General features: G+C 43.6%; 1 protein-coding gene across 3 annotated transcripts in view; it reads left to right on the top strand.

The window, feature by feature from the left end:
- Positions 1-13,352, top strand: part of LAMA3 (laminin subunit alpha 3) — a 262,818-nt gene that overhangs the window by 180,204 nt on the left and 69,262 nt on the right. Inside the window, exons 38-41 of one of the 3 annotated variants that reach the window (XM_047697035.1) lie at positions 3,181-3,411; positions 4,740-4,793; positions 7,337-7,450; positions 12,239-12,348. In XM_047697035.1, the coding sequence (XP_047552991.1) occupies positions 3,181-3,411; positions 4,740-4,793; positions 7,337-7,450; positions 12,239-12,348 (509 nt within the window). The other 2 variants (XM_047697036.1, XM_047697037.1) reach the window with 2 other exon arrangements.

The following is a 13,352-nucleotide window of genomic DNA, read 5'->3' as shown; positions in this document are numbered from 1 at the left end:
CATGGTCCATACATGGGGTAAATGGCAATAACCATAAACTGTCTCTGAGGAAGCCAAGACATTGGACTTATACAGAAAGACTTTAAATCTATATACATCAAAAAACTAAAGAACACCACATCTAAAGAACTAAAGGAAAATAAGAGAACAATGTCTCATCAAATAGAAAATAACAGTATTGAAATAGAAATTATTAAAAAGAACCAAATAGAAATTCTGAGGTTGAAAATTGCAATAAATGAAATGAAGATTTCCCTAAAAAGGCTGCTATGGACTGAATTGTGTCCTCTCCAAATTTTTGTGTTGAAACTCTGATCTCTACTTTGAGTATATTTGCAACAAAGAAGTCATTACGGTTAAATAAGATCATGAGGGTAGAACCGTGATCCGATAGAATCAATGTCCTTGTAAGAGGAGATCCTGGAAAACTCTCTGTCAACTAAGTAAGACAGTGAGTTGGCAACCATCTGTAAGCTAGCAAGAGAGTTCTGACCAGGGACGAAACTGGTTGGCATCTTGATCTGGGACTTCTAGTCTCCAGAATTGTGAGAAAATAGATTTCTCATGTTTAAGCCATTGAGTCTAATTTTCCTATGGCAACCAGAGCTAAGACAAGGGCTCAACAACAGAGTTGAGCAGGGAAAAGAAAGAGCAGCACATTTGAAGGTCAACTGAGATTAGTCTGAAGAACAGAAAGTACAAAGAATGAGGAAAAACAAAGACCCTGAAAGACATGTGAGACAGAGTCAAGTGCACAGCATATGCATAATTCGAGTACCAGAAGAGGAGAGAGAGAGAAAGGAAGAGAAACAATATTTAAAGAAATAATGGCTGAAATTTTCTCAGATTTTATGAAAATCATTAATCTATACATCCAAGCTCAACAATCTCCAAGTAGGATAAATGCAAGAGATCCACACACAGAAACATCATAGTAAAGGGTCTGAAAGACAAAGAAAGAATCTTAAAAGCAGTGGGAGAGAAGCAGTGCACATCCAAGGTTCTCAATAAGGTTGACAACTGACCATTCACTGGAACCCATGGAAATCAGAAGACAATGGGATGGCATTCAATGTGCTAGAAGAAACACACTGTCAACAAAGAATTACATATACAACAAAATGTCCTTCAAAGATGGAGGAGAAAGGAAGACATTACATTATAAACAAAACCAAGAGAATTCAGCACTAACCAGCCCTCCTTGTAAGAAATACTAATGGGACTCTTTAGACTGAAATGAAAAGACACTAATAGACAATGGCTTCAATACATATTAGAAATGAAGAGCATTAATAAAGGTAACAACATAAGTAAATATAAGGGGCAGTAAAAATATATCTTTTGTTTGTAACTTTTTTTCCTTCTGATTTAAAAGACAACTGCAATACAGCAGGGATGAAATGAAGCGAATAGAAGCAAAGTTTTTGTGGACCATTGAAATCCAGTCCATATTTACATAAATGGTCCAGCATGGGCAAATATATAAGGGCTGAATATAAATAGTGGTTGTTTGGGAATAGGTAGTAACTACAAATGGGCACAAAAGTTCTTTTTCTAGGGGGTGAAAATGTGAAACTGTATTGTGATGATTATACACTTCTGTAAATTTACTAAAAATTGTATACTTAAAGGACCATTACTGTATGTAAATCATATCTCAAGCTGTTAAAAATTTAAACTCCTATTCCTATCATATTTATATGTAAATAACAATAGTTACCATTTATTGAATGTCAACTACATGCTAGGCACTGGGCTGAACACTTTATATACACTATATTATTTAATTTGCTTTACTCTTCATCATAGTCCTGAGAGATTAGGTATTACTATGTCTGTTAAAGAGATGTGGAAACCAAATTTAAAGGAGGCAGCAGAATATAAAGATTATATATGAAACGATGTTCAATATCACTAATCATTAGAGAAATGCAAATCAAAACCACAATGAGATACTACCTTATGGTCGTTGAAATGGCTCCTATTTAAAAAAAAATAAAAAACAGAATAACAGGTGTTGGGGAGAGTGTGCAGATATCGGAACACCTGTGCACTGTTGGTGAGGCTATAAGACAGTGGAAACACTGTGGAAAACGGTATTGAGGCTCCTCAAAAATTTAAAGGTCAAATGACCATATGGTCCAGCAATCCTCCTTCTGGCTGTATATCCAAAAGAATTGGAAACAGGGTTTTGAAGTGCTATTTGTGCACCCATGTTCACTGCAGCACTGTTCGCAGTAGGTCAGAGGTAGAAACAACTGAAATGTCTATTGGCAGATGAATGGATAAAGCAAATATGGTATATACATCTATTGGAACACTATGTAACCCTGTCACATGCTAGAATATGAGAGTTCTAGCTAGACAGATGCTAGGACGTAAGGGGATGACATTATGCCAAGCGAAATAAGCCAGTCACAAAAAGACAAATACTGCACGAGTCCACTTAGACGAGGTATTTGAAGCAGTCAGATTCATAAAATCAGAAAGTGGAATGGTGGTTGCCAGGAAGGGGGGGAGGAGGAAATGAGAGTTATTGCTTAATAGGTAACAGAGTTTCTGTTTTGCCAGATGATAACGTTCTAGAGATCGGTTGTACAACAATATGAATATAATTAACACCATAACACTTAAAAATACACTTCAAAATGGTTGAGATGGTGAATTTTATGTTGTGTGTTTTTTACCATCATAAGAGTAAAATAAAATAACATAAATGTGTGTGTGCAAGAAAAGATTGAGTTTCCTGTCCCGATTATGTGTGTTTAATGAGTGATCTAACTGCATGACCCAGTGGCCTTCCATTTGCCTCTTTCCTATATCATTCTCGTTCAGTGTTTGCTTGCACACACAGAAGTACATTTTAAAATAAAAATAACACTGGGAAGTCTCATTTCATTTTATTCATTATTTCCTGCTTTCATTTTTCCCCTTTCATGTGGCACTCTCTTCTTGGGAATAACCCAGGGCACCTGACTTCTGAATTACAAATCCAATTTCTTTTACTTATTTATTTTATTTTTTTAATTTATTTTATTTTATTTTTGTCTATTCTAGTCTATTCTCCCATATGCCCTGTAAATGTCTTCCCTTTGACTTGTGCTGGGTGTCTGTCTCTCTGAAACCCCGCAGAAGTGAGCCTGCCTAGGGGAAACCTTGTCTCTCTGTTTTCACTTGTAGGGAAACTTCAGACACGCCAGCAGCGGCGGCCCGGTGACCCGGGAAGAGCTGATGATGGTTCTGTCCAGCCTGGAAGACATGCGCCTCCGAGGCCTCTACTTCACCGAGACGCAGCGGCTCTCTCTGAGCGGGGTGGGGCTGGAAGAGGCCTCGGACACAGGAAGTGGGCGCAGAGCACACAACGTCGAGATGTGTGCCTGCCCCCCTCACTACACTGGTGACTCATGCCAGGTAGGAAGCTCTCCTCCCCTGTAAGCTTACCCCGCGGGACTGCCGTGGCTGGCCCTCTTGTCTGCCGCCCGGCACTGCTGCCCAGATGGTCCGCAGCACTCTGCCCAGCAGACAGGTGTCCACTGGGCTCAAGCTTTTGTCTTCCCTGGACCGCCTCCAGGTATTAAATAGGAAAAAGAAATCACAAACCTCTCGAATTCCACAGGAAAGCCACAGGCACTCAAGCGATCCTGAGGGTTGTTGAAATCAGGACTTTCTGGGAACTCGAAAGGAGCGTCCCAGGATTTGAGACACTGCCTTCCCATTGGGTGACCTGGGGTTCTCAGGCTGTTCTTGAACAGAGAGTCCCTGCGACACCCGCTGCTGATAGACTTAGAGCCCAGAGAATGTCCTGATTCTTCCAGGGGAAGTTGTGGCCCAATTTCCTAGCTCCCAGCAGACCTTCCTTCATGTGAGGCCCAGCCAGTCTGACTTGTCCTCAGATGATCAAAAGGTGCCATAAAATGAAACCGTTTCATATCTCAAGCTGTAAGTATGGGAGGGAGAGAAAGCACAATGTTTGGTACAGTTATTAGGAAATAGCAAACATTGTCACTCAGCTTATTCCCTACACCCCGCGGGTGTACATTCAGCAACATCCTTCCCTTTCTGTCCTCACCCCTCAGAAGCAGAAAGCCCCCAGGGGATCTGAACTCCAGTTCCTTTTTTAACCTGCAAACATCACCTGTGCTGGTTTTCTGGAGACTTCTGTCTTGTTACATGTAGTCCACAGGTGGCTGCACCCTTCTTCTTCCCACCCCTTCTTCCTCCTATCTCATTTCTGGCCCACCTAAATAAAATCATAGCCCCAGGGAAGGAGTGGAACCTCTCCATTACCAGCCTCCTGCCCAGGGAGTGTTCTCTGCGCATGACTCAGCCTGTGATTTGCAGCTGCTCTGATCGGCCAGTGCCGTCTGCGTCTGCGGGGTGAAGTGGGTAGAAGGTGGTGTGTGCCCCACCTCGCAGGAATTACAGAGCGGCGTGCTTCCCTGTGGGACTGTTATGTGTGCTCTCTCACAGGCTGACTCATGGGTGAAGTTTACAGGTGGGGCCTCCTGCCGCAGACAGCCTGCCTCACCTGAGTCAGGCGGGCCTGGGCGCTGAGTAGGAAGCGCAGGTATAAGAGGAAGAGGCAGGCTTGCGTGCAGCCAGCAGGACGCCCAGGGACCAGGATGCCACCAGCAGTGAGGTGGTCAGCCAGGAGCGCCGGGTGGCTATGGATCTTGGGGGCAGCCCTGGGGCAGTGTCTGGGATATAATTCGCAGCAGCAGAGGCTAGCGTTTCTTCAGCCTCCAGGTCAAAGTCATCTGCAAGCAAGTCATGCGGACTTTAAACCCAGCCAGGTAACATCATCCCCTTTTACGTTCTGGTTTGGGATGGGGAAGGGTTCTTAGCTTTGTGACATTTGAAGTGAAGGGGATGAATGAGTTCTGGGTGGGCTGGGGGAGGGGCCCAGAGCCTCCCTGTCCCATTGACTGACAGTGTATATTAGGGTGCCTGACAGATTGCTCTCCTGAGCTGTTAACCGCAAACCCTGTAAACATCAGCCCACCTGGAAATGCCCAGGCAGCTCAGAGTCTGAACATTTGTGGGATGTTAGTACCCTATGAAACTTTGCCTTTTGAGAGTAACCCAACCCATAAGACAAAAAAGTCCAAAGCCTGTAGACCTCCAGATTCTTCTTGGAAGGAAATTTACCTAAAAAGTAAACCACAAGAATCAGTGAAATCCGTGTTTACGAAAAGTGATGAGATCAAGTTTGTATAATACCTAACAAGACATGCTTTAATTTGCCAGGCATTAAACACTCATAAATTCTGTGCACTCGCTTTCTCTCTCTCTCTCTCTCTCTAAACTTTCTGGATATTTACATGTCTACTCAGAGACATAGATCCTATGTCTACTGAAATAACCCTGAAAACCTGATAGGGACATAATTTTCTCATTTGTACTGGAGAAGTTTATTGGAAAAGTTATCCTGAAAGTTGTCCTTAAAAAAATAGTTGCTAAACCATTTGACTGAAATAGTATATTAGGATACATTCATTTTCATGTAGGGTAAGTCTTCAGTACAATCTGTGAGCTTTACAGAGGTGAGAAAATGATTATATTTCAGTAACTGACAAATGTTCTCCCTAAGAGTCACGTGATAGTTACAGAACTCTTGCAGGGGACTTTTTCTGTTTCTAATCCAAAGCAAATTAGGGTGGGTGGTTTAGTTTTAATCAGGATGGACTATCTTCCCTCCAAAGCATGTTTAATTAAGGCTTTTTACTCAGGCATGTTGTCATAAATGAACCACATATATTTATTTATTTATTTGGATAATTTGTTCTTTACCAAATATGATTGTTTCATAAGCATGTAACATGATATATGGTGGTAATTAAGAGGTACTTAGTAGCAGAGAATATTTGCTTGTAGATATGATCACACCACCAGTGGCTGACTTTTGTTCGAACGTATCTCTCAGTCGTGTTTTCAATTAAAGAACATTCCTTTCATACTTCAATTCTCCTGTAGACAAGCCTATTCATATAACACATAAAGCAATCTCATTTTTTGCAATAGCTTCTTTTGCCTAAACATGGTTTCTAATAGCTAAAGGGAAAAATATATTGGGAATTATAATCTTACCGTGTACGATGTGTAGTAATTGGTAATTTGGGGAGAGACTCCAATCAGAAACTGAGATATTCCCCTCGGGGGAGTACATGAGGCTTTTTTTCTCCAGCCCTATCAGGTTAGCTGCTTCCTCTTTCCCACCTGACCAGGTAGAAACTTTGAATAAATGAGAATGGACAGTTCATTCAAAAATTTCCCTTGAGTGTAGCTTCAGAGTCTTACAGACTTAGTGCTGTTTAAAGAGGATTAGATAAAAGATGTTTTATCTTGAAATATTATTTTTCTGGATATTTTAGATAGGGCATATGAGGAGGTCATTAAAGAAACTGGGCACAGCATTTGGTTTTAATCAGTGTACTGATTCAATCTGCCAAAATAAGCAAAATGTCTATGACTCTCTTTAAAGACAGAAATCTAAATAATTTTTAGTGGCTGGTGTTGGAAGAGTTGTTTCTTTTTCTATTGGGGGCATTCTTAACTAGAATTTTTTTTTTTAATATCAGTTCATCAAAAGTAAACTGTAATTCCTTTCGTCCATATGAAAAATATTAACTTGTCCTGGGAAGAGACAATGTGTAGAGATAGAAATAATCAAAGGAGTATTGAACTAGAGAAGAAGACCAGCTCAACGGGATTCCCTCCAGCTGGGTCTTCATGTGTCCTATCAGGACTGAACACCCCTGCAGGGTTCTGTAGAGAACGCGTGTTCCTCTCCCCAGGGTTCCCTGTTGTCCCTAGACCAGTGCATGGCAGTGACGTGAGTCCTGTTCTGCCATTATCACGTCAATCCAAATGAAGACTCATTAATCCTTCCTTCCCACACTGCCTCCCCCTCCAGTCCAAACCCACCCTTGGAGGGCGAATGCCTACCAAAAGAGAACTTGAACTTGAAGGGATTTTCTTAGAGACCCTCCTGCTAAAGACTGAGATACTGACCCTATTTACTCCTCCATCCCTCCTCCCCTCCATTCGCCCTAAATCAGTTGAAGGAGAGGAAACCATTTCCACACTCCTCCCCTTTCTCTGATGTCCCCCTACATGTCTCCCGCTCTGGCACAAGCACACACTCCTGCTGTGTGTGGAAACAAGGTAGCACCTGAGGTAGAGAGCCAGTGGACCAGCCAGTGTTTGAAAGTAGAAATCTACATACCAGCTAAGGGACAAAAGACTGCATTAGTGAACGCTTGACAGTCAGAATTGTCACATGGTTTGGATAATAATTCTTTCTTTATATTGACTAAATGCTTTGTTTGAAAAATAGGGTTGTAGCCCCGGATACTATCGGGATAATGAAGGCCCGTATACCAGACGATGTGTTCCCTGCAATTGCAACGGACATTCCAGTCGATGTCAGGATGGCTCGGGAATATGTATCGTGAGTAAACTGATAGTCTAGAGCTACTCGCAGGCAGTCTGTGTCTCTCTGTCCCCTCCCCCGCCCACCGCCACTCTCCTGGGCCCTGAGACATCAAATGTCCCATTTGCCACTAAACAGAGGTTGCTCTGTAAACGTAGGAGGCTCCAGTGTGATCAGGCTGAAATAGTTCATACTCTACTGTTTCCTCCATTTCCACACGTGCCGTCAGAGAAGTCCTTTTGTGAACAGGGAAATTACACATTAGCCTCTCCATCTCTGCTTCGTTGAGTGTTGTAGTGGGTGCATTCTGAGACTTCATTCTTGCTGGAAGATAGCAAAGCAGAGCCACCACTTTGGGTCCCCATTTGGTGGGAGTGGCAGGAAGTAGCAGGAGCCGTCAAAAGAGCCGTAGACCCCAAGTATATAGTGGGGGAGAAGATGCTAAGAAAGGCTTAAGGGGCATTCAAAGTCACTCAAACACCGATCTTCCACGGGCGCCAAGACAAAGCGGGCTTATATAGGAAGACAGGTGAAGGGAGTCCTTGCTGTCTATGGCTTATCCCCTGGAAAACAATCTTCTTTGAGAATATTTTTTTTTAAATATTTCCTATTCAAAATTAGATTCTCAGGAAATTTTTCTTTTGTATCCTTTTTAGACATGGTTTATTCTGCCTTCCTCTCTTTCATCCCCGGGAGCCAGGGCCTCCCTACCTTGAAGGAGAATGGACAGTGACAGAGAAAGGAGAGAGAATCAGTACCCCCAGACACACAAGCCCCTACTTATGGGGTGCTCTTTGGAAATACATTCTTCTGGCACAGATTTCCTTTGCATTGTGTAATGCATCAAGAGTGTGTTTCAACTCCTTGAGTTCCTAGACTGTATTAAGCCAAGTTCAACATGTCCCAGGGAACTGTTTCCTTTGCAAGATGGGACAGGCCAGGACAGGACATTGTTGTAAAGAGCCTGATAGGATATTCCATAGGACTTTAACTTTGTAAATTCAGAAGGAATAAAAGACATTGGGAAAGATGATTTTTCAGCTCCTAAGTATTCTTTTATGATAGTTTATGCTTCGTACTGTATGCTGTGTGTAACACAGGTAGATGCTTTAATTTAAAATAAATATTTATCTTGTTACCAAACCGTCGCTAGATGTCGAGTCTACTTTATAAAAGCTGCCAAAGAACAAAGCAGGCGCTCTGTGTAGTCCATTCGCCCAGTGAGAGGATCACTGGTGAGTCATAATTCCTCTGTTTCAATCAAACAGGAAGATTTTCTTTCCCATTTCCTTTCTTTGTAGCTCTGTCTTCACTTGTCCCTAATGGCCATATGGTCTCTAGAAAGAATTCATTCAGGAAAACTTTACTGAGCATTTGCTATTGTGGGAGGTACTGAACTAAATGGTGTGGTTAAAACCATACAACATAATCCCCACTCTTCCGAGGCCTGCTGTCCCTGGGGAATGTGCCCGCCCACACACACACACACACACACACACACACACACACACACAGGCCCAGAGCCCCAGCCTGCACTCACTTTACTGCTCAGTGGCAGGCACTGAGTGCTGCCACTGCTCTGGGGGGGGTGGGGGGTGGGAGATGTGCATTGCGTGGGAGCCAGGGATGCAGCCCTCCTTCTCAAAGAGCAGTAATGACGAGATCACGTGCTTGTCACTGTCAAATAGGCTGGTTCCTCTGCAGACTGGCCTTCACCGCTCAGCATCCAAAGTCAGTTTCTAAAATCTGGGACCTTCACACACACACACACACACAAATCTCCATGTCATTTCAAGAATAAATTTTGAAGTCTGGAGAGAAAGTTGCCGGGGTCCTTGCCGATAAAGCCGCGTGTGTCCAAGAGCAGCAGGCCATGTGTTTCGTGGGCACCGTCAGCCCAAAGGACCTGCAGGGACAGGCCCCTTCTCTTTGCGGAGGCCCTGCCCCTCCCTCTTCTCCTTGCCAGCTTTCTCCCCGTGTCTCCACCTCTCTCCAACTCCACTCACCTTTCACTGTGTCCATCACACCTCATCTACTTCGCTGTTCCCATGTTCTTTCCTTCCTCTGCCTTTGGTTTTCTTTCATTTTTTACTCTCTGCTGCTTGAGCCCCCAGCATGACTTATCTGAAGCTCACAGCCGACACGGGGCTCTCCCGAGGCTCCCGGCCAGACTCCCACATCCTGGGTGTGTGCTGTGTCCAGCTACGTCCGCCCCACTTTGTCCTTCACCCTCCAGAATACCAGTGGCTTCATGTTGCCTGTATACCCTGCCAGGCTCCTGCAACACTAAGCTCCTGTGTCCACTGTTCCCCTGCCCGGTGGGCCCTCCCTTCATTTCTCTACCCAGCCAACTCCTCTCCCTTTCTCCTCCACGCAGGAGGCATCATCACCTCCAGAAGCTCTTCCTGGAGGTCCCTCTTGCTCTTGTGAGATGCCGGCACACGGTGATCATCATATTTTCCACGTTATATTGAACATGTCCACTCACAGGGTCCTGTCTGCTCCCTGGTCAGGGTGCCGATCTGTCTTTGCAACCCTAGTACTTAGCATGGGTGGACACAGAGTAAATGCCCAGTGGATGTTGGGTGTTAGATGGAGCTAGGAGAGCATATGCTGTGGGAGTAGATGTAGACTCATTCATTCATTCATTCATTCATCCATTCACTCATTGATTTATTTGCTGTGAACCGCAAGGAAACTTGACAGGCAGATGTCTGCAGTTTGCAGGACTGAGAAGGACACCTTCCAGGGTAGATGCTCTTGGCTGAGGGTGGGGCTATCTCAGACATTCTTACGGGACCTTATCAAGTAACACAGGTTCTCACCCCTTTCTACAATCTTCTCCCCACTCCCTAGGAGGACCAGAGTCCGGGGCGTTTTCAGTAGGACACAGATGGCCCCGTTGCAATTCTCGTTTCTCTACTTCCTCGCGTCCCAATGTTTTCAGATCAGATACAGGATTAACATGTATCGATTCAGCAGCCCTATTCTTCTTTAAGATCACCATTTCGAGTTTAAAAAGGAAGGAAACTAAAGGGGAGAGGTAAATAATTAGTTCAATAGAATGACTTTTGTGAGGGAGGCAGGACAGTGGACAAGGGAAAGGTGAAGGAGAGACCGGTCTGTGGGTCCGATAACCGGCAGCTTGGACTTGTTCCCAGCCTCCAGGCCTGCGGGAGAAGCCTCCACAGTGGGCACATGTGGGAGAAGAGGGAAGGATGAGTTTTCTGGAGATGATCCCATGTTAACATGTGAGCAGCCTCCTTTGTGTGTCTAGTGAGATTTCATATCTGGAAAAAATAGCCAAAGATGTCTTAACATCTTAGTGGCTTGTGTAATTGGCCGTTATTCAAAGGTTCGTGAAGGATGGATCTGTTTAAGCTGAAGAAACAGATAAGGTGATGAGGAAGGGACATTATATCTCACATTCTGAGCAGGACCACGCCCACTTAGGATACACATGTGGGTTGTTTCTCACAACCCGGCTTCAGATATTCTTGAAAACTCACATCCATTAAAGTTTCCTACCAAGCCCCATCTCTGCATACAGAGGTAAGATTTGTGAGAAATTTTTAAAATATTATCCTTACTCCAGGCCATATAATTAACACAAGAGTATCTTGTGTAATTCAGAGTATCTCTGAATTATCAATTGCCCACAATAAGGGGAGTTTTCCTGGATAATTTTGTTCATTCAGATATTTGTTACTAGAGTAAAACCAAGAAATGTCACAGGGGGCTAACAATTCCACAAAATAAACAACTTTGATACAGTTCTCTAGGATTTGTCTCATTGGACTGCTTAGTTGGAAAGTTGCCTCATCTCAATGCTTTACTGAAGGACAGCTTTCCGTAGGCATTGACTTTGACATGAAAATAATTGGATTTATGTAAACACACAACTTACCTTGCTTTTTTTAAAATTTTTTTTATTTGAGAGAGGGAGAGAGAGATAATCACAAGTAGGCAGGGAGGCAGGCAGAGAGAGAGGGGGAAGCAGGCTCCCTGCTGAGCAGAGAGCCTGATGCGGGGCTCGATCCCAGGACCCTGGGATCATGACCTGGGCCAAAGGTAGAGGCTTAACCCACTGAGCCACCCAGGCACCCCTTATCTTGCTTATTTGAGATGCTGGAATTAAACTGAGGGCTTTCTTCTGATACGGGGCAGCTTTTTTGTTTTAACAAATTCCACATGTTAAACTTAACGGCTATATTCCTCTTTAGTATATGGTCATTACGTGATTTACGAAGCAATATCAAGTTAATTTTCATAGAAGCTGTTCTTAGGGGAAGGGGATGGGGGTTGACATTTTGCTGAGGCTCTTTTTACAATCCTCCAGCAACCTTGGAAAGTGGGTATTATTTCAGTGATACATCTTAAGAGAACTAGAATGTGTATAATCATTCATTCAATAAAACTGATTTATAAAAAACATGGAGGCTCAGAGGTAAAGTTTCTTGCCCAAGACAGTATAGCTATGAAACATTAGAGTGAGTCTGGATGCAGCTGTTCTTCCTGCATTTCATCTTCCAAATGCAAGCCCCAAAGAGCGGATGGAAGAATATATATATATATATATATATATATACATATACATATATATATATGTATATGTATATATATATATATATATATTTTAGCACCAACAATAATTGGATTGACGGGAAAAATATACCATTCGTGGACTGATATGACTGTACAATCAGAGGACCTGAGTTATAATTGTGTTGGGAATGAAGGTGGTAGTGATCTTAATAATAATCAGTGTAATCGGCTGCTGTTAATTGCATGTTCCTCTGTCCCAAGAACTGCCAACACAACACTGCGGGAGAACACTGTGAGCGCTGCAAGGAGGGTCACTATGGGAACGCCGTCCAGGGATCCTGTAGCGTCTGCCCGTGTCCTCACTCAAACAGGTACTGGGAGAGCTTGCAAATAACCTGTAGAGACAGGAAATGGTTTGGTGGTTGCCTGGGACTGGGGGTGGGGAGTCGGGGGACACGGGAAGTGACGGCTAAGGGGGTGGGATTTCTTTTTGGGATGATGGAGATATTTTAAAATCGATCATGCCGGATAGTTTGTGCAACTCTGTGAATCTGCTAAACACCATGGAGTTGTATACGAAAAATGGGCAAGTGGTATATTATGTGAATTATAGCTCAGTAGAGCAGTTACATTTTAAAAAGAACACACGAAAGTGCAAACCAAAAGCAAAACAAACAAAACAGTTTTCCAAGTATACACTTGGGCGTTTTTCCATTTCCTCTTTCCTTTCACTCTTCATTTAATAGCTGAACATTATTTACTAAGCACCCAATACGCGGCTAGGAGCCGGTGTTCTCTAGGTGCTGGGGCGACTACAGTAAAGCATACTGGCAAAGTCTCCTGTCTCACGAGGCTTCCCCTGGAGAATGTGGGCAGGGGCAGTTGTCACACTCAGGAAATAAATGCACAAATAAATAAGCATAATTTCAGATTAAGATGGGCTATGCAGTTGATAACAGGGTTATGTGATTGGTGGTGAGTGAGCAGACTCTTTACAGAGGAGTAGGAGGGTTTTCTGAGCAAGGAGCAGGGAACAATGAAATGGAGTAAGTTGGGTAGTGTCTCAGCAATGAAGGTCTAAGGCAAGGAAAAGACTAGACAGCCTCTGTGATGATGTGTTGGGGGAGTAAGGAGGCCGCTGGAGTGCATTGCAGGAGAAAGGGCCAGGAGGCAAGTTGGGCGGGGCCCCCAGGGTTCAGACCCCATAGGACCTTGCAGGCTCTAGTGAGGCACTGGATTTATCCTCAGTGTGTTGGAAGCCACAAGCCAGTCCTGACCCACGGAAGGATGTGACCTGTCATTCAGACTCCAGCAGGGCAGATCCATTACATAGGTGGCAAGCTGACACTTGTATTCCATGGTAACTCATATTCTA

The sequence above is a fragment of the Lutra lutra genome, chromosome 12 (assembly GCF_902655055.1).
Source record: "Lutra lutra chromosome 12, mLutLut1.2, whole genome shotgun sequence".
NCBI lineage: Eukaryota > Metazoa > Chordata > Mammalia > Carnivora > Mustelidae > Lutra > Lutra lutra.
The sequence above is the reverse complement of the archived record's forward strand: the minus strand, read 5'-3'. Positions and strand labels throughout refer to the sequence as shown.